This window comes from Rana temporaria, chromosome 1 (assembly GCF_905171775.1).
Source record: "Rana temporaria chromosome 1, aRanTem1.1, whole genome shotgun sequence".
Lineage (NCBI taxonomy): Eukaryota > Metazoa > Chordata > Amphibia > Anura > Ranidae > Rana > Rana temporaria.
This window is the reverse complement of record NC_053489.1, coordinates 230,236,818-230,260,256: the sequence shown is the minus strand read 5'-3', so window position 1 is coordinate 230,260,256 and position 23,439 is coordinate 230,236,818. Positions and strand designations below refer to the sequence as shown.

Below are 23,439 nucleotides of genomic sequence, written 5' to 3'. Positions count from 1 at the left end.
GATGGGCTGAGTCTCAGACAGATACGTATAATGAACGGCGCATGCGCCGTCCCGTGGACGCATCCCAGTGTCCATGCTCAGAATCACGTCGGAACTACTCCCTAAGATACGCCGGATCACTGCCTACGGCGTGAACGTGACCTACGCCTAGTCATATTCACGTCCTACATAAACTACGTAAAATACATCGGCTTGTGTTCCCTGGTGCAGCCATTTGCATGGATGCTGCTGTGTTCCACCTCCTTTATGGGGCATAACTTTACGCCGCACGTATGACTTTACGCGCACTGCGTCGGACGGACATACGTTTGTGAATCAGCATATCTCCCTCATTTGCATATGTGAATAGAAAATCAATGGGAGCGCCAAATACGTCCAGCGTAAATATGCGCCCACTCTACGCCAGCATAGGCAAGTTACGTTGGTCGGATGAAGCCTATTTTCAGGCGTATCTTAGTTTCTGAGTCCGGCGCTTATATACGACGGCGCATATTTGCACTTACGCGGCGTATCTGGAGATACGTCGGCACAAGTGCTTTGTGAATCCGGGCCATATTGTGGAAGTGCTGCAGGCAGATGTGAAGAGATCTAACTTCTGTCTCTACTAAATTGGTTGCCATATTTGTCTACAAGTAAATGGCATACAAAGCTTATCTTGATCTTAAAGAGGAGTTACACTTAGAAGTGGAACCTCCACTTGTTTGCTTTCTCCCTGGGTGGGTACCGGTCCCCACTTCTGGGAGACCTGGCTGTGGCAAGATGCATTGAGGTCCCCCAGAAGTTCTGCCCCACTCCTCCTTCCCCCGCTACTGGGCCAGTTAGAAAGCGCAGCGTGCTTCGCAAATGAGCAGTAGGGATCCGGCTGTAAAGGCGAAAGACTACACTGCCAGTTTCCCTTACCATGAATGCCGGTGGCAGCACCTGAGAGCCGATCGGAAATTTGTCTGTGGTGCCGACATCGTGGTATTCCTGGACAGGTGCAGTAAGTGTCCTAATATTAAAATTTAGCAGCTACAGTATTTGTAGCTGCTGACTTATATATTTTTTGGGGTGGGGGGGCTGGAGCTTTACATTAACCACTTCAATACCAGGCACTTTCACCCCCTTCCTTACCAGGCCAATGTCAGCTTTCAGCGCTGTTAAACTTTGAATGACAATTGCATGGTCAACACTGTGCCCATATTACATTTTGATAATTCTTTTCACACATATAGAGCTTTCTTTTGGTGGTATTTAACCACAGTTTTTTTACATGTTTGCTAAATGAAAAAACAAAAAAAAAATTACCCCTTTTTTTAAGGTAGACAATCCAATGTATTTATTTAAGGGGCATGGAAAGTTTTTTAAGTAAGTTTTTTTTTTTTTTTAATTGAAAATTAACCACTTAAGGACCGCCTAACGACGATTTACGTCGGCAGAATGGCACCGCTGGGCACAATCACGTACCTGTACGTGATTGTATAAAGCCCAGCGGTGGGTTGCACGCGCACTCCCGCGACCCGGTCCGAAGCTCCGAGACCTGGGCCGCGGGACTCGAAAACCCTGATCTCTGCTAGAGTCCCGCGATCGATCCCCGGAGCTGAAGAACGGGGAGAGCCACGTGTAAACACGGCTTCCCCGTTCTTCACTGTGGCGCTGTCATCGATTGTGTGTTCCCTAATATAGGGACGCACAATCAATGATGTCAGACCTACAGCCACACCCCCCTACAGTTGTAAACACACTTCAGGGAACACATAACTCCTTCAGCGCCCCCTTGTGGTTAACTCCCAAACTGCAAGTGTCATTTTCACAATAAACAATGCATTTTAAATGCAGTTTCTGCTGTGAAAATGACAATGGCTCCAAAAATGTGTCAAAATTGTCCGAAGTGTCCGCCATAATGTCGCAGTCACGAAAAACAATCGCTGATCGCCGCCATTAGTAGTAAAAAAAAAATAATTCATAAAAATGCAATAAAACTATCCCCTATTTTGTAAACGCTATAAGTTTTGCACAAACCAATCGATAAACGCTTATTGCGATATTTTACCAAAAATAGGTAGAAGAATACATATCGGCCTAAACTGAGGAAAAAAAATTATATATGTTTTTGGGGGATATTTATTATAGCAAAAAGTAAAAAATATTGATTTTTTTTCAAAATTGTCGCTCTATTTTTGCTTATAGTGCAAAAAATTTAAACCGCAGAGGTGATCAAATACCACCAAAAGAAAGCTCTATTTGTGGGGAAAAAGGACGCCAATTTTGTTTGGAAGACACGTCACACGACTGCGCAATTGTCTGTTAAAGCGACGCAGTGCCGAATCGCAAAACCTGGCCTGGGCATTTAGCTGCCTAAAGGTCCGGGGCTTAAGTGGTTAATAAACATAAATATTGGCTGGAACTCCCCTTTAAAAATGTCTCTATTATGGGGAGGTGGTGCATGTAAATAAGACCTCGTATTCTTGGTTAAATGAAATTTACTAAATAAGCATTAATTTCCTCCATTTAGGAAAAACTACTAGTTTCCATATTCACACTATATTTATGAATGAAGAACATCTGACCAGGAGAGAAAATAGCCTAGTAAAATTTAACTTTGCTGGCATTCCCACAGAATGTTTTTACTTACAGTTTTGCAGGACTAATAGGTCTGCAAATATTGTATAGATACACCCCTATGGGTAGGGAAAGGGCTCTTGGGCTATGTAGTTCTGGGGGGATGAGAGCGATGTTCCCACATAGATAGGCCCCTGCCCATAGGTGTGTGCCAGGTGTGCCTGAGCACACAATAATCACCCTGTGTAGTGCAGATTACCCCTGTTTAGACCACTGATATTTCACCGAAGCCCCCTAACTTTGTACAATTTTAAAAATAAAATAAAAAAATAACTCCATCCACTGCTCTACTGACACCGATCTGTACCCTAATTACACTGTCCACTGCTCTACTGACAGCGTCAGTATTAATATACACATGCACACACATGTTTGAGCTAATGCAATAGACTGTGTACATCTATGCCCCTGCCCCTACAAGAACGTAGGGGCAGATCCAGAGAGAATTAGATGGGCGCAGCGTATCAGAGATACGCTACGCCGCCGTACCTTACCTGGCGGAATTTAAAATCCTCAAAGAATTTGCGCCGTAAATTAAAGCGACACAGTGCCGAATCGCAAAAAGGGGCCTGGTCTTTGACCTGTATTTTGGTCCGGGTCTTAAGTGGTTAAGACATTAAAAAAAAATCCACAATTTACATACTGTCACCAGTGCAGTACAACGTCATTGTATAACTGGTGTGGGGGGTGATCAGGGACACAGATTGGTGACGATAATCATGTGTTCAATTTTATCTTTTTTAATACATTTAAAAAAAAAAAAAAAAATTACATACGTTGGCAGAACAATACAGTATTACCATAGTAACATTTTGCTAAACTGGTATTCTTTTTTTTCTTTTTTTTTTTTTACACATTATGATTGCTTAGAACAGTGAATGTCACTGTTATAAGCAACCATTTTTTTCTGAGTAAAATCCATTCCTTCAGTGTTTACTATTGTGATGAGCTGTGATTGGCCACAGATGATCACATGGTGCAGATGAACTGTGATTGGCTATGTCTGTACCATATGATTACTGTGACCAATCACAGAGCTCAACACAATAGTACACAATTAATGGCATGATTTGAAGCCATTCATTGTGTACAATTGTCAAGTGGTCACAGCAATCGCATTGTACTGATAGAGGCCGGAACATCGATTTGTCAACCACTGTGTCCGGTGAACACAGTGGGTGACAGATCATGCAGGAGTGTGGCTATATGACATCCACCCAGGATAACAGAACTCCGGCCGTCATTTTACAACTGGTCAGGAGGGAAGCAGTTATAGTGGTTGTGAAGGTAAAAGGTTTTTATACGTTAATGCATTCTCTGCATTAAGATAAAAAAAATATTTATAGTAGCTCCCCTGCCCCCTCCCCCAAATATTTACCTCAGTCCAACCTCAATCCAGCGCTGTGCATGTCTGCAGCAGCTCTTCTCTCTCCCCACTCTCACAGGCTTGGGTTAGAGCAGCAGAAGCCATTGACTGCTGTTGTCAGTCAAGACCTGTGAGCAGAGAGCTGAGCTGGGCTGTGTGTCTGAATAGATGCAAACAGCCCGGCTCAGGGTCAAGCATGCACGAGTGCCCCCATAGGAATTTACTTCGTATGGGAGCACTTGTTGGGAGAGAGGAGCCAGGAGTGTTGGTGGGGGACCCCAGAAGAGGGGGATCAGGGCTGCTCTGTGCAAAACCATTGTACAGAGCAGATAAGTATGTTGTTTATTACTTTAATCAAAATAAAGGCTTTACAATCACTTTAAATGTGTATTTTTACCCTATTTAGTGTCTGCAGCCTCTTTAGGACATTTATAGTGGAATCAACCATGTTCTGTTCAGTTGACCTTCCGTCAGCATAGGCTCAAACACAGTAGAATGATGAACATGGCACAGATGTGAGTGATCAGAGCTCAACAGTGCCTCACGTCACATGTATGTCCCAAGTTTTAGAAAATTCAGAGATAGTCTGTATCTACATTTGTGTCTCAAAGCCAACCAGTCTGAGGCTATCACCTGCTGCAGAACTTTTAGACATACCATGGTAATACTGGGAGTTGTAGCTCACACCACACAGTTTATGTTCATGTTATCCTTTGTCTATAAAGTTTACATAAAAGCATGTTTCATTGATCTTTATTTTGTATCTACATGTCTCTATACTTACTATGTACTGCATTGTTGCTAAAAGTTGGATGCTTTCTAGACTTAACACCTTAGAAGCTTATTATTGTCATTGTTGGCGCAGGTGGTCTACAATCTGCCAATTACACTTCATATACCAGTCTTGAAGAGGCATTTTGAAGTCCATATTACCAACATCTCTTCATTTCAAACACAATTTGTGTGCACACAGAATCAAAGTCAGCTGCAATTGTACGATACATTATTTGGATAGATGCTGCATTGTTTACTGGTAATGTAGACCTGAATCTACCATATTTGCCGGTGTATAAGGCAACCGGGTGTATGAGACGACCCCCTAATTTTACATTTGTTTACGATTTTTTGCCTGTACTCACTATATGACGACCCCCCTTTCAAGGCTTCCGACGCTTTATATTTCTTCCTTCTGGGGCCATATTCTTCTTCATTCTTGCTGGAACTGGAGCCATATTCTTCTTCCTTCTTTCTGGAGTTGGAGCCAATGAAGGTTGAGCGAGATGTATTCTATTAATGAATACAAAGCCTGCTCGGGTTGGCAGAGGCTGTAACATCATCAGCCCAAGCCTCTCTGACTCTCAAAGCCAATCCGAGCAGGCTACTGTATGTAGCCTGCTCGGATTGGCAGAGGTTGTTACTCCAATCCGAGCAGGCTCTGTATTCATTTGAATACATCGCTCACCGGGATTGGCTAAGTGGTATATACTGTATGTAGCCAAAGCTGCATACAGTATTACTGCACATCCAGCAGACATCCGAGCAGCTGACCCGGCGAATAAGACGACCCCTGCTTTTTGGCCAGTTTTTTTAAGTGTAAAAGGTAGTCTTATACGCCAGGAAATACAGTATTCTTATTTCTTTTTACAGCTCTTTAAAGTCATGCCCATATCATGTAAATCACACCCATTCTTGCATCTCAGGCATCACTCATGAGGCTTTTCCATCCTTATGTTAGTTTCCTTAATAAACTTGAGGTTCAGATTGTATCCAAGGCTGTAAACCTGTACATGTTAGTGAAATTCAGTTAATAATGTAGATTGTAGATAAATTGGCAACATCAATAAAATGCTGTGTCTACATTCCAATGTTTCTCAATATTCAATCCATTACTTTAATCCATTCTTTTTACGATCACTTGTGTGTATTGCATAAAATGGCAGTTAAGTATTCTATTCCAATCTAAAATCACTCTCAGGTAAAATACTGTGCTTGTTATAATGGCCCGGATCCACATACATTGGAGCATATTTATGCCGGCGTAGCGTATCTAATATACGCTAAGCCGACGCAGCGCAGAGAGGCAAGCACTGGATTCACAAAGCTAGTGCTGCCAAATCTGCGCTGGGTTTCCTAGGCGTAAGCCGGCGTATGTGGAAGTAGGTGTGAACCATGCAAATTAGGCGTGACCCCATGCAAATGATGGGCTGAGGCTCAGACAGATACGTATAATGAACGGCGCATGCGCCGTCCCGTGGACGCATGCCAGTGAGCATGCTCAGAATCACGTCGGATCTACTCCCTAAGATACGACGGATCGGAACATAACCTACGCCCAGCCATATTCACGTCCAACGTAAACAACGTAAAATACGATGCCTTGAGTCCCTGGTCCCTGGTGCAGACCTTTGCATGGATGCTGCTGAGTTACATCTCCTTTATGGGGCATAACTTTACGCCGGACGTATGATTTTATGTGCACTGCATCGGATGGACGTACGTTTGTGAATCGGCGTATCTCCCTCATTTGCATATGTGAATAGAAAATCAATGGGAGCGCCACATGCGTCCAGCGTAAATATGCGCCCACGATACACCAGCGTAGACAAGTTACATCGGTCGGATGAAGCCTATTTTCAGGCGTATCTAGTTTTGTGGGCACGGCGCACAGATACGACAGCGCATATTTGCACTTACGCCGCGTATCTCGAGATACGTTGGCGTAAGTGCTTTATGAATCTGGGCCAATGTATGCAAGGAACATAGACAACATTCTATAACATCATTTCAAATGTTCATTTCTTTGCGGCTTGTATAGCAGAATAGGAAATAATTTTCAGCTATGAGCAGTAAAAATGATAAAACATTAGTGGATGTTTAGTCGCAGCAGTTGGTATATCTTGTGGTTTTAAATGAAGGAGGCACTGGAGCTCACTGATACTGTCAGTAAATCTTGGGAAAAACAGATGCCATGCAGCATCTAGAGAGGGACACAGTTTTTTCCTCTATAGAACTTTTGCTCTCTGAACATTCTTACAGTCCTTTTTTTTGTTGCCTTTGAGACATAGTGACCTTTGAATAATTGATGTGGAAATGGCATTTTCTTTTCATCTTTGCCAAAAGATGGCAGCCCAGAAATAAGGAGCACCCGTCCTGCACGACTCTGAAATAAAACAAGTGTGGCTGCATTAATAATGACATCAACTGGGGAACTGGTTCTGCTGATCAATGCAATTGCTGTGATATCATAGGAGTTTTAGCGTGGCACACATCGGCTAACAGATAATAGGCAATGATTCTCTGTAGCAATGCATGACTCTCTTCAAACAAGTAACACTGCTAAATCATTCTATGGAACACTTGGAGGGGCTTACATGGAAGACTAATTGCATATTGGCTAACATCCCAGTAGTAATAACAACTGCTATTGTGGGTGCCCTTTTTATGAAATAAACCTTATGACTAGCACATCAGAAATTCTTTTAATAAATCAATGAATCCGAGTGGATCACTTTACAAATAACGCAAAAAAATAAGAAAGAAAAAGATATTACTACCTTATTACTTATTGCTTTCTTCTTTTATATATTTGCACCATGCATGTGTTTACACTTCAGATACACTTTTTTTAGTCAAAACGTCAAGCAATGAAAATGCACTTGTGGACCCTATATAGAAAATATATAGCTGTGAGCACGTTTTGAGATATTTTTCATAGTAAACAGTCTTAAGGCCCGTACACACAATCGGATTTTCCGACAACAATTGTCTGGGTTTTTGTCGGAAATCCATTGGACAATTGTTGTCAGAATTTCTGACAACAAATGTGGAATAGCCATGCTCTCAAATTTTCTGACAACAAATGTGTGCCATCGGATTATCCGATCGTGTGTACACAAGTGCGTCGGACTAAAATTCAAAGTACAAACACGCATGATCCAAACCAATGCTAACCATAAGACAACATTAGCAGAAGTTGTGCAAAGGGTGGCTCTAAAGAGCAGAGAAAACATAGTTTTGTGTATGTTGGCTGAAAAAGTTCTGTCGTCTGTATGCATACCAAGTTCATGGCCAACGCCCTTCGCACAAAATTCCACGGATTTGTCTGATGGAAATCTGATTGTGTGTACGAGGCTTTAGTATAGCAAAATGTGCCACGCTTAATTACCAAGTGACACATTTATTAGTGTTGCTATGGTATGTAGCAATTGTTTGTGCCATTATTATTTTTCTTTGTTTCTGTGTTGTGCACATCATTTTTTAAATTGCATTATGCACACCAATAACTTTGCACCAATTACCAAAAAAAAAGCTGCATGCAAGCACCAGACCTGGCGCTTTCACACTTATTAAATAAAACATTAGCCATATTTATTCCTTAAAGCCAACAGCTCATCAGTAGCTATTGGTTGGCTAGAAAAGCATCAGATGCTGCGTTAAAGCTAATGTTTAGGGAAAAAAAAAATCCTTATGCCTGTACACACGATCGGTTCGTCTGATGAAAACGGACCGATGGATTTTTTCATCAGATATCCGATGAAGCTGACTTTCATCATTCTTGCCTACACACCATCGGTTAAAAATCTGATCGTGTCCAACGCGGTGACGTAAAACACAATGACGTGCTGAGAAAAATGAAGTTCGATGCTTCCGAGCATGCGTCGACTTGATTCTGAGCATGCATGGATTTTTGACCGATGGATTTCCCCACAGAAAATCGTTTTTTTTCTATCTTTTTTTAACCATAAGAAATTTTTAGAACAGGTTCTATTTTTTTTCACCGATGGGAAAAAAAACGATGGGGCCCACACACGATCGGTTCATCTGATGAAAACGGTCTATCGGTCCATTTTCTTTAGATGAACCGATCGTGTGTACAGGGCATTACAGCTTTATTTACATCACTTACCTGTAATGAAGGATGTCACACATTGTGCAGGCAGCTGGATCCTGCAGAAATTATCACTGCAGGGATGCCTGTCCTCTTCCTGTTTCTAAACTTTCAGTGCTGCAGTGGTTAACATCTTTGGATATTCAGGCAGAACAGCAGTACACAAGGACTGATGGAGACATGACACCTTCTTTCTCCTCCTTCACTGAGAAAAGTTCTTTCATTGATTACACTGCATGTAAAATGATCTGTAAATGGGGAAGAGAATCCTGTGACTGATCAGATTCTCCCTATTCACAGATTGTGTTATAAGCAGTGTTTATCAATGAAGGAGGAGGAAAGGGGGGGTGTCCCCGTCAGACCATCTGTACTGCTATTCTGCTTGAAGACCCAAAGTTGTTAAGCACTGGAAGTTTACAGACAAGAAGAGGACAAGCATCTGTGCAGTGAAGACTTCTCCAAGATCCAGTTGCTTGCACAACATGGTACAGTCTTTATTACATGTGAGTGATGTGGCTAAAGCTGTAGGGACTGTTTTTTCCAGCTAAACTTTATTGGAGTGCATCTTGTTTGATCTCTTTTAATAATAAAAAATCATAAAACAATAAAAAAAAGCTTGAGTCTGGGTACAGGAAGACATTTTATGTTAGAAGTTGAAGACTGAGTTCCTTGACTTTAGTCAGTGTCAATAGAGCAACATTTGAGACTGGACCCTTACTTGCAGTAAAACATATGGACACAAAGGGTAAAAAACAATTTAATATTAACAAATGATCTCACTATTTACTAATCATTCTTTCTTTTTTTAAGTACACTTAACTCAGTAAGAATATACTTTTTATATGCAAAAGTGTCACTCCTGAAACCACTTTTAGGAAAGTCCAATTTAGAGTTTTTCTGTGAAGAGCATTGTCTGAATTCTGGGTAAGATGGATTTTGATTGTCCAGTTCTGGTTATTTTGGAAGTATTGACTGATGATAATCTCACATCTAAAAGAACCTTAATGCCCTGAGTTTGCTGATGTAAATGCACTTCACAGCCTCTTCCATAACCCAAGTATCTCCCTGCTGATAAGGCTGGGTTCACACTGGTCTGACAAACGCTCCGACATTGGGAGCTCATGTCACATGACGTGTGAAAATCAATGTTTCCCTATGAGAGCCGTCTTAACTGGTCCGACACAAGTCGGTCCGACTTTGAAAATGCTCCCTGTACTACTTTGGTCTGACTTTTATCCTACTTCAGGCCATTGAATATCATTGAAGTGGGATCAAAGTAGGATCCTTGGGCCAGATCCACGAATCCCGGGCGCAACTTAACTTTTCGAATTTAAGTTACACCGCCGCAATTTTTCCAAGTTAGTGCCCGATCCACAAAGCACTTACCTGGAAATTTGCGGCGGTGTATCCTAAATCCGGCCGGCGCAGGGCGGGCCAATTCAAATGGGCCGAGTCCCATTTAAATTAGGCGCGCTCCCGCGCCGGACGTACTGCGCATGCTCCGTTTCCGAACTCCCGCCGTGCTTTGCGCGCCATGACGTCACTTTTTCGAACGGTGACGCACGTAGCGTAATTCCGTATTCCCGGACGGCTTACGCAAACGACGTTGATTTTTAAATTTCGACGCGGGAACGACGGCCATACTTTAGACAGCAATACACTTGCTGACTAAAGTTAGGGCAGAAAAAAAAAGTGTAAATTTGCGACGGGAAACTATACTAGCGGCGATGTAGCGAACGCCGTAACTCCTAATTTGCATACCCGACGCTGGTTTACGACGCAAACTCCCCCCAGCAGCGGCCGCGGTACTGCATCCTAAGATCCGACAGTGTAAAACAATTACACATGTCGGATCTTAAGGATATCTATGTGTAACTGATTCTATGAATTAGATAGAAACAGGGATACGACGGCGTATCAGCAGATACGCCTGCGTATCCCTTTTGTGGATCTGGCCCCTTGTCCTTACCATCCGAATTTTGACATTCGACATGTGATTACAGCAGCAGTAAAAGGAATTTATCTCACTCTGGGATTGTTTTGATTGGTCAAAGAACAAGTCAGACTATCACAATGTCGGATCAAAGTAGTATCCTGTTAATGAAAGTCGGATGGATGTAGGACTAATGTAGGACCAATGTAGGAATGAAAGTTGTACTACTGTCGTGTAGTATAGTGTGAACCCAGCCTAAAACAGTGCAGACCAATGAAGGCCCACTGGAGATAATGGAACAGTGTCCAGCACTGGAGTATTAGGGAAACCACTCGTTACCAACAATTATTTCAATGAGCGTCCAGAAAATAAGCATTACTATTATATCAAACATTTTTCTTTGGGTCTAACTTAACCATCAAAACATGTTTTTCTTTCTAAGGCTTCAGAAGTGGTAATTAATAATTTGTTGTTTGCCTCAACCCCACTACATTATTTTCCTCTCTGTCCCCTGACATACATTAGTATTGCATGTGGAAATTTTTACTGAAACCAACAAAGTGCTCAACACTTGGAAACAGTAGTCAAAAGGTAGGAAGGTAAACATGCTTTTAATTAAGATTAATAAAATATTCAAAAGTAATAATAGAACTAGTTTATAATTAAAGGAGCATTAGACTGCAGCATCTCTGGGGGTGATAAGTGTACAAGTTTTGGTACAAAATGTACTCATCAGTAGCAGTTGTCTCTGTTTCAGTTAACATCTTTGCAGCCAGAGAAAGGCTTATTCTCACATGTTTTACTTTTGTTTATTGCTAAATCACGGTATAATTTCCATTGCCTAGTAACTGAATTAGTTGTCTGTATGATATTTGGAATTCCTTTTTCAAGATTTTCTCTTGTTAGACTTGTGAGTATTCCTCAGAAGTAACAATTTTCCAACATAAAATAACAATGTTCTTTGCTGAAGAAGTAATATTTTGTAAAGTATAAACATGAGGGAAAATATGGACTAACATGCAACACTCTAACTTATATTTATCCTCTGATGGATTTTTAACCCCCAGATCCCAAAATTGTATTTAAACCTTAATTCTCTTAGGAAAGAGATAAGCTAGTCATAGAAATATCAGACTATTTGTTATTCAAAATAAATATATCTTTAATTATTACTGCACAGATATATTGAAACCGTACATACACTGAAAAAGACATGTTAACAATTGCATGAAACATTATAAATGTCCTTATAATTGGATATCTATTTACAAATAGTATGTCCTCAATATTTTGTATATTCGTAGAGGGTGCAAACAACCATATGTGAACGCAAGCAACCAGGTGCATAAGTGACAAATAATTCTAAATGATGCAATGCTGTTATCTTGACCTGATGGTACTCAACCCAAGATCTCACGGGGCTTCTTTTTCCCAAATGACAGATGACAAATATTTCCAGTCATGTGGTATTTTATAGATGTAATCACCTCTGCCAGCAAGGAGTATCTGATATTTAGATTGTGTAAGATAAGAATACATTGAATTATAATCCTCATTTCCTCGTTGCCTTGTTTTTATATCATTGGCTTTGTTATCATAACCAAAGAACATGCAACCTTTAGAGAAACTATATCATGTTTTCACATGGACTGAATATGTTTCAGCATGAACTTTTAAGAATATATTCTTTTTTTTTTTTTTGAATATAAAAATCTTTGTATTGGTCCTATGAGATTCACTAGTCAGATGCACTTTTCCCTTATAGATGGAGAATCTTTTTGTATGATTTATATTGAGACTTTTGTATGTACATTAGGCATTTATTGTAGAAAAGGAGTAGTGGTGACATTCAGTGCTTCATGTGCACCATTTACATTGTACATCAGGGAAGCTACTTATGTTATTTTGACAGATTGCAGTTAAATTATGTAGCTTAATAACTTAAAATACAAGAAGGTCACTTCCACGCCGGGGATAGACTGTTCTGAGGCCTCCGAGTCTCTATACAGATACAATTCTCACAACAAGAGTACAGACTCCCGTAAGCCAAGTGAAGGCTGATGCATGGGCTGGGCCTCACGTGGTCTTGGCCTCTTCTTCATGTTTATTTGTTTTATTTTGGATCGCCAACTCCTGGTCTAGTCGCTCCTTGGCTCGCACAACCTTGGACTGCAGGTAGAAGGATCCTCCTGCAGCTCTGTCATTGGCTTTAAATAGGTGGTCGTAATTCTTCTGAATCTCCTCAGGCTCCAGTTTAGAGAGATTTAGAATTTGCTGGGCTTCTTGCAAACTTATTTCCGATAGGCTGCTGGCTGCAGCGGACTCCTTTCCTGCCCGCCCTCCTCTTGCCTCAGCTGCTGCCCTGCTTGCTACAAACTCCGCGCGTAGAGCCTTTGTGAATGCCCGCCCTACAACCTGCGCTCCCATCACCAGGATCTGTGCCAAGTACTTTGCCATGCCTCACAATATATTGTTCTTAATGGACATCAGTCCTTGTACATTAGTGGTATATATAGATAGAGCTCTTCCCCCTGGGTTTAGACACATACACAACTAAATATTGATGGGACCGTAAGGAATGGCACCGAAAACAAAACAAAAAACAGGCCAATCTAAGTTCCTATTCCATGTATGCCAAATGTATGCAGACTATGCAGGCAGTTTACAGAATCTGTAAACTGTAATACAGGGTTCACTCTGCTGGAGGAATATAAACACCCAGGCGGTATGCCCTCCATGTTTCTAATGCAGTTTCAATTTATTATAAGGTACATTAATCACATACATGCTAAAAGATTTGAAATCATTTTAAATGCATGTATTTTTGGTCTATATCTGTGAATTAATAATTCAATATATATTGGGGGTATTTACAAAGGCAAATCCACTTTGCACTACAAGTGCACTTGAAAGTGCAGTCGCTGTAGAAATGAGGGGGACATGCAAGGAAAATAAAAAACAGAATATTTGCGTGCACTTGATTGGATGATAAAATCAGCAGAGCTTCCCCTAATTTCAGAGCTTGCCCTCAGATCTACAGCGAATGCACTTTCACGTGCACTTGCAGTGAAAAGTGGATTTGCCTTTTGGAAATAACCCCCATTGTGTTCATAGTGTAGTGAGTAGTGTAGTGTGTTCGCACAACATAATTTTCTTGTTCAACAAATAAACCAATAAATAAACCAATAAAAGGGGGGAAAATTCCTTCCTGATCCCCCAAGAGGCAGTCAGATCCCCGGATTTATCTATAAATGTTAGCATACAGTTATATCATGCACATTTAAGAAAGAATCCAGGCTTTTTTTAAAGCTATCTGCTGAGCTGGACAGAACCACCTCTTGAGGGAGTCTATTCCACATTTTCACAGCTCTTACTGTGAAGAAACCTTTCTGTATTTGCAGATTAAATATATTTTACTCTATGTAAAGAGTTCCCCCTTGTCCTCTGTGATGACCTTAAAGTGAATAACTCAAATCCAAGTTCAACTTCAAAATCAAGTTCACTATATGGACCAATTATGTATTTGTACATGTTGATCATATCCCCCTTAATCTCCTCTTCTCAAGAGCGAATAAATTCAGTTCCTCTAATCTTTCCTCATAGCAGAGTTCCTTCATGCCTGTATCATTTTGGTTGCCCTTCTCTGTACTTTCTCCAGTTTCCCAATATCTTTTTTGTTAAAACATGCAACAATTTGGTAGAAAGGTAGACAGATAGATACAGTACATACTGTAGATAGATAGATAGATAGATAGATAGATAGATAGATAGATAGATAGATAGATAGATAGATAGATAGATAGATAGATAGATTGAAATATTCCATCATATTGTTTTTTTCTGGCAATCATTTATAAATCATTCTTATATACATAAATTATGACATTATACTTTTTCTTTTAAACAACTATCTTATGCATACAAGTTGATAGCCATATGCCATATTTGCTATACCAGTAAGAGAGAATTATGTAAATAAATATATGTAGATAACCCGGCAAAGGGCCACTGGGAAGCAAAATCTATACATTCTCTGTGGCAGTGTGGGATAACTTTAATCTGGGCCTACTTGGCCAACATATCTGCCAACTCACACGAGTTTGCTCTGGTATTAATTCTTTAAGTGAATCTGTGACTAGACTATGGACAGTAAAATATTTGAATAATCAGTAAAAACTCTTGGAAATATAAACAAATGGCCCTTGCACACTGTAAGGCCGCGTACACACGGTCGGTCCAAACCGATGAAAACGGCCTGAAGTCCAGTTTCATCGGTCTAAACCGACCGTGTGTACGGCCCATTGGTCTGTTGTCCCTCGGACAAAAATTAGAGAACTTGCTTTAAAATCGAACCGATGGACGGCTGACCATCGGTCAAAACCGATGGTTAGTACACAAAAGCATCGGTTCAAAACCCGCGCATACTCAGAATCAAGTCGATGCATGCTTGGAAGCATTGAACTTCGTTTTTTTTATGTCACAGGTGTTTTGACCCGATCGGTTTTTGAACTGATGGTGTGTATGCAGATCAGACCATCGGTCTGCTTCAGCGGTGAACCGATGAAAACGGTCTGTCGGACCATTCTCATCGGATGGACCGGTCATGTGTACGCGGCCTCAGTCTCTGCTCCTGTGTAAATGGGTTATTACAGTCTTTGTTGCGATCTTTGAGAATTAATTAATTTACATTACAAGCAGCTCGAGAGGTAAGGGGTGAAAACTATTTAATGCTTGTCTGTAAATAATTTAATATCCAGTCTTGGCAAAGGTGCATGTTAAGGGACACACAAATATAAAAGAGAGAATCTTCTAATGCTGAAGGAACCTTGTTCTTCATTTAGGAGATGTAGTTCAAATGATGTGGTCAGTGGCTAGTTTAGCCTGCAGCTTTGGCCTTGTCCAGAGAGTCACAAACACATTTACTGTGCAAGCCTAAAGCACAGTAGAAAGCCACAGTATCTGGGCTGAAGTGTGCTTTTTAGGCCTTCAGAAGGGTCTTCCATCCTGGCAGATTGCTAATATAGCTGTAGTGTAAGAGCTGTCAAGCTACAAGGTACTAGTTGAACCATGAAAGAATGGATTCCTTCCATTAGTGGCAGAAACCTCTATACACACTAGCAGAAGAGTCTGAAGATCTTATCGGTACCAGATAAAAATACCAGGTAGCTTACATGACTGTCATTAATTTAATGATGTAGTGAACAGTGTTATAGCTCAGTGTATTTTAACTTGGGACTAAAGTGTTTAAGACAGGCACCAAAACACTTAAAAACATACCAGTGGACTATGTTTAGGTGTTACAAAGCTATTATTATTGTTATTACTACAAGACAACATACGATAAAGATTCTAATGCCGCGTACACACGGTCGTTTTTTGTCTCGTAATAAAATGTTGTTTTTTCTTTAAAAAAAAAACTAAGTTTTTCAAACTTAATTTTAAAAAACGACGTTGCCTACACACCATCGTTTTTTCAAAATGCTCTAGCAAAACGCGGTTACGTACAACACGTACGACGGCACTCTGTTCCATTCAAGCTCGCGTCATAACTTGCTTCTGAGCATGCGCGGGTTTAAAAACGTTGTTTTATGACACAAAAAACAACATTTTGAAAAACGACATAAAAAATTGAAGCATGTTCGAATTTTTTTTTGTCGTTTTTTAGAAGACAAAAAACGACATAAAAGCCCACACACGATCATTTTAAATGACATTTTTTAAAACATCGTTTTACTTCATCACAAAAAACTACCGTGTGTACGCAGCATAAGTGTCATGTCTGCTTCTGTAAATTATTTGTAAGATTAGGTTGACAGCAATTACAACTATCCTTGTAGGCAGTAGGTAAATCTGGGAGCTAAATATTTTGGATTTCTTGATGTGTTTCTAAATTGGTATTTGGTAGAATAAAAGAGTCCTTTGTGACCCAGAATAATGGAAACATTCTTTCTTTTAGTTTGAAAATAAATGTTATTAATGTATGAGCATTATTTAATCATAACATCTTAACATGTAAAGATGATAATGATTGATCATTATGTAAAGTGACTTCATGACAAACACAGGTCTACGCATACTCTATAAAGAACTCCTAAAATCAAATATTAAATAAGGGCCATCACTAAAATTGTTCTGAAATGATATTAAACAGTCAAGAAGCTAAAAATACTATCATAAAAGAGGTTTTGATAAATTATAGACATCCATCTGCTTTATTTTGACAACAACATGAAACAAGACTACTTGTCAGTGAATCCTATTAAAAACCCTCTTAGCTTTTTAAAACAGTAGCAGGTTTGAGCAAGATCCATTTCATTAAAATCTATTGATTGTTGTTACACATTTGTCTTTGTTGTATAAATCCTGCCTGCCGCAGTGTCAGTACATGTGCGAGCCTTTTGACAAATCCCACTTTAACCAAAGAGTACATTAACATACTGGGGTCATAGATCAACAGTAAAACCATGTTTAAGGCGGGTTGCTCCAGGCATCGTCAATACATGACAAGGCTTGTCTTGGAAATTGACATAATTCCCACAATGCATCTGATACATGTGAATCCCAAAATAGCTGATTTTTTAAAGAAGAATATTTTCCCAGGCCATCCCCAGCTTGGTTCATTTAACTAAAATCTTCTACATGCGGAAACCAGCTATTTTAACACAAATTTAGTGGTTTATACAGTATATTTAAATATTTGATCAAATAATTTTTTTATTCCCTTTATGCTAAAAAATTGTGTATTTGATCAAGGTACCAGTACATAATTTGTATGCAGGATGTGGGATCTGATGCTGATAAAAATTAATAAGAAATCCCAAATGTTATGATCATCTTTAGAACAGAAAGTGAGAAATATTCCATTGGGAATGCTCAATTCCATGACGGCTGTCAAAGAGGGGATTCCTACACTATCTACCCATTGGGACATGGGTAATAAAAAAAACAACCACAACAGGAATTTCAACCATTCCTTACTTTGTCCAAAAGCTTAATAAAAATGGCTATAGAGACACTTTATGTAGTATTAGAAAATAAAAAATTATTTTGTTCTTAATGGCGATGTTTGACAAGGTATCACAAGATAAAGAGTTCTGATGATGTTGCATGAAACCTGGTATAAAAGATAACGAAGAGCAGTGTTGCTTTAAAAAAAAAATGCAGAGGGTTTGGCTTTTCCATCCAGTGTTTTACTGTTATTGATATGAAATGCCAGCAGCATCATTAAAGGCTCACACACAGTGCAGCTGAAAAATTCCTGATTTACAGGTGATTGATCTTTTTTTCTTTTGCCTCTAAACTTCCCTCCAGCCTATGTGTGCATGCACACATAAGCATTTACAGGAGTTTTTCCAATAGGGTAAAAACTTGGTGTAAACAGGCAGGTATACACGCAGCTTGAGGGGAGGCTTGTCACTGAGAGCGATACAATCCACGGCATGCCTCTCAGCTGTTTCAATTGGAAAACATACAGCTCCAATGTCAGACATGCTGTGTCAATTTTCTATGCATTTTGCGATCCTCGCGTCATCAGGAAAATTACCCTATGTAGGGTGCTGGCCTTGCGTGCACTGCACTGAAAATTTACATTTAGGCCCCTTTTACACTGACAGACCAGCTGGGTCCACCTGTCAGTTTTTAGGCAGACCCTATCAGACCATCTATTGCTCTCCATGGAACGATGGATGTCAATGGGCATGTGTCCATTGACCCCCGCTGATATCCGATCTGATCCTGTCCGGTAAAAACAGATGGATCACCGTCTGGCAGATCGGATGACACTTGGATGGAAACAGACAGGTGATTTATTTGCATCTTACAGCCCATAGAAGAGAGCGGGCTGTGTGCACTCTGCATCAACATGATGAACATGGACCTGTCATCCAACTGCCCAGCGGGGATCAGCAGAAAGCTTCTCTGCTGAGCAGGCGGATCCACTGGTGGACTCCACCTGTGTAAAACGGGCCTTAGATTGGCCTCTCCCAGTTCTCCCAAAAAGTCTGAATACCCATTTATGGCCAATTGACCAGTATTAAACTGAAAGTAAAAAGCATTTTAAGCATACATTCCATGTCTGATTGTGAGTGTGTGACCTTATTTTCAGTGAGCATACATTTTTAGGAAGTGGCCACATTCCAAGAGATGGGATCAATCAATTTGGTCTCCCCTCCTATTCAAGAATACAGTGGAGAATGGTGCCCTTCCCTCTTCAAGTCCAACTTACAGGAGCCTGATATGAAGTGAGGTTCAAGTACTTATGGTGGTTATGTGTAAAAATGCATTTTTAATAAACTTGTAATTTTTATATCTGCCTGAAGTTAAAAATTAATATACAGTATATATATAGACTCTGCAAATTCTGATATATATTTTTAATAACAATCAATTTTCCATGCTTATATATAGTACATCACATTTAGATATTCACATACATACTTTAATTAGGAAATACTAGCTTTGCAGTTTCTAATAAAGATTTTCATATTTCCTTTTTAGCATTAAGTCATCTAGCTATCAGTTTGAATTGTGCCCCCGAAAACACATTCTGAAGCTGCATGCCTGAAAGGAACAAGTTCATCTCCTTCATGACTTTCCCAGATATCGAGCTGCCCTGATATATACAGCTCTCTCAGAATCTGTCTTTTTCATTAAAGCCATCATTTACCAGAAGAATAGAGATAGCAAGCCAAAAAAAGGACATTTTCTGATCTATATGAGTCAGTGCCCTTGTATTATATTTCCAATTGATTTCTTGCAGCCTTTAATATTGCAGAATGTCTTACAGGCTTTCAGCATCAAATAGACAAGGGGATGGTTAGCGAACATGTCTGTGAAGACCTCTTGTCTGAATCACATATTCCCCCTGCCATGCACTATTATCAGAGATAAGCTGCTCTCTCCTGAGTGACAAGATAAACAATGGTACTAAGGCATCATGTTGTCATGGTAACAGGGCTTGATTCATTTAGACAAGGCCTGAAAGAGGATCATCACAGAAAGGAAGAATGTTCCCATATAATATATAATTTACTATTTGTGTTAGCATTTTAGCACTGACATCTGTATTAATACTAAAAATAGGGATGACAGTAGCACTAAAAGGATACTGTCACTAATAAAGAACTCCATGACATATGAAAGTTCACCAATTAGACAAGGTATTTGCTGACTTTTGCTGATGATGCAATGACAACATGAAGTTAACAAATAAAAACTATTTCTAAATTGTGTATGTCTGCGTTGCAGTGTTGAGGCTTTGGGGGTTATTTACGAAAGACAAATACACTTTGCACTACAAGTGAAAACTACAAGTGTAAAGTGCATTTGAAAATGCACTGAAAGTGCACTTGGAAGTGCAAACGCTGTAACTCTGAAGATCTGAAATGAGGTAAAGCTCTGCTGATTTTATCATCCAATCATGTGCAAGCTAAAATGCTGTTTTTTATTTTCTTTGCATGTCCCCCTAGGATCTACAATGACTGCACTTCCAAGTGCCCTTTCAGTGCACTTTGCACTTGTAGTTTGCACTTGTAGTGCAAAGTGGATTTGCCTTTATTAAAAATCCCCTATGTCTCTAGTGTGGAAGATTTGCTTTCTTTTTGCACAATGTTGCAAAGGGTCTGCCATGAATGGCCAAATGTCGATGTAACCATGAATGATTATCATAAAATGGCAAAGTGTAACTCCACCCCCCCCCCCCCCACACTAACCACACAGTCTCCAACCTGGCAGGATGCAGAATAATAGAGGCATAATAGTTAGAGGAGGCTGTTTTGGTTTTAAATGACAATGTGTAGTTTTTACATATATTATCTCTCTAATCAGTAAACCTGACATATCCATGGGCTGCCTATTGCTGACTTTTGAAAATGCTGTTGGATTGTTAGGCTGAGCCCCTAGCTTTAATATTTTGCAATCTCTAACCAGCAGTGAAGATCATGGAAAGACAGACAAAAGTCTGTAATTTGGACTTAATCTAGGTCAATATATTGATTTATTGAAGTCAAAGGGTCTGTATAATTGTCAGGAAAGTAGCATTTTCAAGGAACGATTGCAGCTCTCATGGTGGGATTAAAGATTGTTAACCAGACGCCATCTAGAAGAATACAACTTTCCAGCAGTAGGGGGTAAAAAAGTATTGCATGTTTCCCGGATTAAAAAAAAGTTTGTTTTCCCATGTTGTGATTAATGTAATTTTAGTAGTCTGACCACTTTCTAGAACTGTCATTTTCTGTCTGTGCTGGGTCCTGACCCTCCCTCTGCTGACATTTATGAAGACAGCAGGAACCTGCCAAGCTACTTGTTAATAAACATTTTTAGGGAGGGTGTCACATACCTGGTAGCGAAGCCCAACGTGCAGGGAGCAGCCTCTCATAAGCCTTTGACTCAGGAGCCCCTGGTAGAGTAGACAGGGGTCAAGAGTTCAGAGGGACACAAGCGCCTGGCTGATAGCTGGAGTAGAAGGCTTGATGCGGATACTGGGTGGTGCACCGGAATCCTAGCAGGATGCAAACAGCAAGCCAGAAACAGCAGACAGTAGTGTGGCACTCGTGGAGCAGGAGACAAACAGGGTGATGCAGACCGGGTCAAACACAGGCGGGCGGATCAGGAGCCAAAGCGGAATCCAAAAGGTAGTCAAAGTCCAGGCCGGGTCGGTACAACAGGCGGGCAGATTTCCACTGCCATTGTTGCTGATGGGAAAACTGCTGAGATGCCTTCCATGACAGAGGGTTAGTAATTATCTGTGCATCCATGAATTAATTAACCCTTCCCTCCCAGCCCTGGCATTCCTTTAACACGGCCATTGCATGGGAAAGTCTACTCGATCCCAAGACCAATGTGACTGACTGACACAATGGTCATATGACCAGGGAGTCGGTCCCCCTGGCTCTCAATGATTACTTGAAACCAGGAGCTGTCTTTGATAGATTGGTCACTGGGCTAGTGGAGGGGTTACTACTGGCATTATTAAAGCGTAAATCTAGGCAAAAATATTTTTTACAAAGTTTTGGATACAGTAGAGAACAGTTAGACCTTTTGTTAAGTATTTATTACTCTATGTGTGTCATCAATGGGAAGAGTAACCACCATATTTAAACTGGTGATTATTATTACAGAGAACAAAGGGGTCTTCCTAGAACCAGAAGTAAGGGGGATTTTTTCAATGGGGACACTGGTTTCAGGGACAACTGTCTAAGATGGGAGAAAGTGAAGTAGATGACCGCACACTCCACTGGAAGGTGGTTACTTCATAAATCCGTATAAAAAATAGGCATAAAAGCAAACCGCACAGAGAGCAGGAATGTTGACACGTTTCACGCAAAATATCGCTTATTCGTGAATATTAATGAATAAGCACTATTTTGTGTGAAACTAGTTAACTACATCCCAGTGGAGTTTGGGGCTATCTGCATAAAGGAAAGGGATGGTCGGCACTCAGGATGACCTCCAAAATATTATTTCTTTATTAAACGTTTTACAGCTTTGTACATGCATTTAATAAAGAAATACTAATTTGGATGTCATCCTGAGTGCCGACCATCCTTTTCCTTTATTCTGGTACGTTGGAGGTGTCAGCAGCCTCAAGGTCTGAGGACGAAGTGGAGCTTTTATGTGGAAAGACCGCAGCGCCTATACACTTGTTTTCTTTGGGGCTATCTACTTCACCTTCTATTGTTTTTAGGGGGGGGGGGGAAGGGACAGCACATTTGCAGTGAGCAGTTTTCACTTACCTTGTGCCGCACATCTCCTAGTTTACCTTGTCTAAGATGGGACTTTTCATCACTTTGGGAGTTTTCTCTACTTAGCTGTTGCATCTCAGAGTCAGGAATTAAATAAATATTTCCCCAGTTGTAAACAGACAGAAAAAAAAGATAACCTTTCAGAGGCTTTAACTCTTCTCTAATGGATTCATAAAAAAGGTGTTTTGGCTAAACAAGTACTTAAGTGCTCTGCTGTGTATGAACTACTGCTATCAGCCTCTCTGCCCTTTCATCATAAAAATGAGAATATGATTGCAAAGGAATAATACAGAGTATCAGAGCGAGTCTGCCTGGAGCTGCTGACATCACATCCAAGATGGCAGCATCCAACAGCAGTCTCATAACTGTTCAATGTCATAATAAAATCAATAATAACATAAAGATGCACAAAACATTAATAATTTGACATATCTTTTTTTTTTTACAAATATTTTTTTTGATTTTGGTTGTATAAAACATAACATTTGAAGAAATATGCATGGATGCAGCCGCTTTGGTAAACATACATATACAGGATTGTATCTGGTTGAAAAAGATTGCATACAACAACAAAACTTTTCCTTACATGACAATGAGCGAATGATTGCTTAGGTCATTAAGTTAATTTGACATATAATCTAATCGTAAAATTGTTCTACTATTAAAAGTGTGGGTACAGGGTCATATTAAGCAAACTAGTAGAAAGCCTGCAGTGAGGGAAAAGGTAGGCTGCGGTCAATAGCCTTTTTTTCTAAACAAGTTGGTTGCTTGGCTTCCATGCTGATCTATTGGCTTCAGTACTTTCTGTTACTGACAAAAAAAATATAGCCAAAAACAACCAGGTAATTAACATTTTCAGAAGAAGGTTGGTAATAGCAACCAATGCCTGCTACGTAGACCCCTCCCCTTT

At 40.1% G+C, this 23,439-nt stretch overlaps 2 protein-coding genes across 2 annotated transcripts in view; one reads left to right on the top strand and one right to left on the bottom strand.

Moving 5' to 3' along the window:
* Window positions 1-23,439, top strand: part of MYO18B (myosin XVIIIB) — a 764,821-nt gene that overhangs the window by 211,807 nt on the left and 529,575 nt on the right.
* Window positions 12,833-13,251, bottom strand: LOC120937817 (mitochondrial import inner membrane translocase subunit tim16-B-like). The gene has a single exon (XM_040351319.1). It carries the CDS (start codon window positions 13,243-13,245, stop codon window positions 12,865-12,867), a length of 381 nt encoding a protein of 126 aa, XP_040207253.1. The 5' UTR covers window positions 13,246-13,251; the 3' UTR covers window positions 12,833-12,864.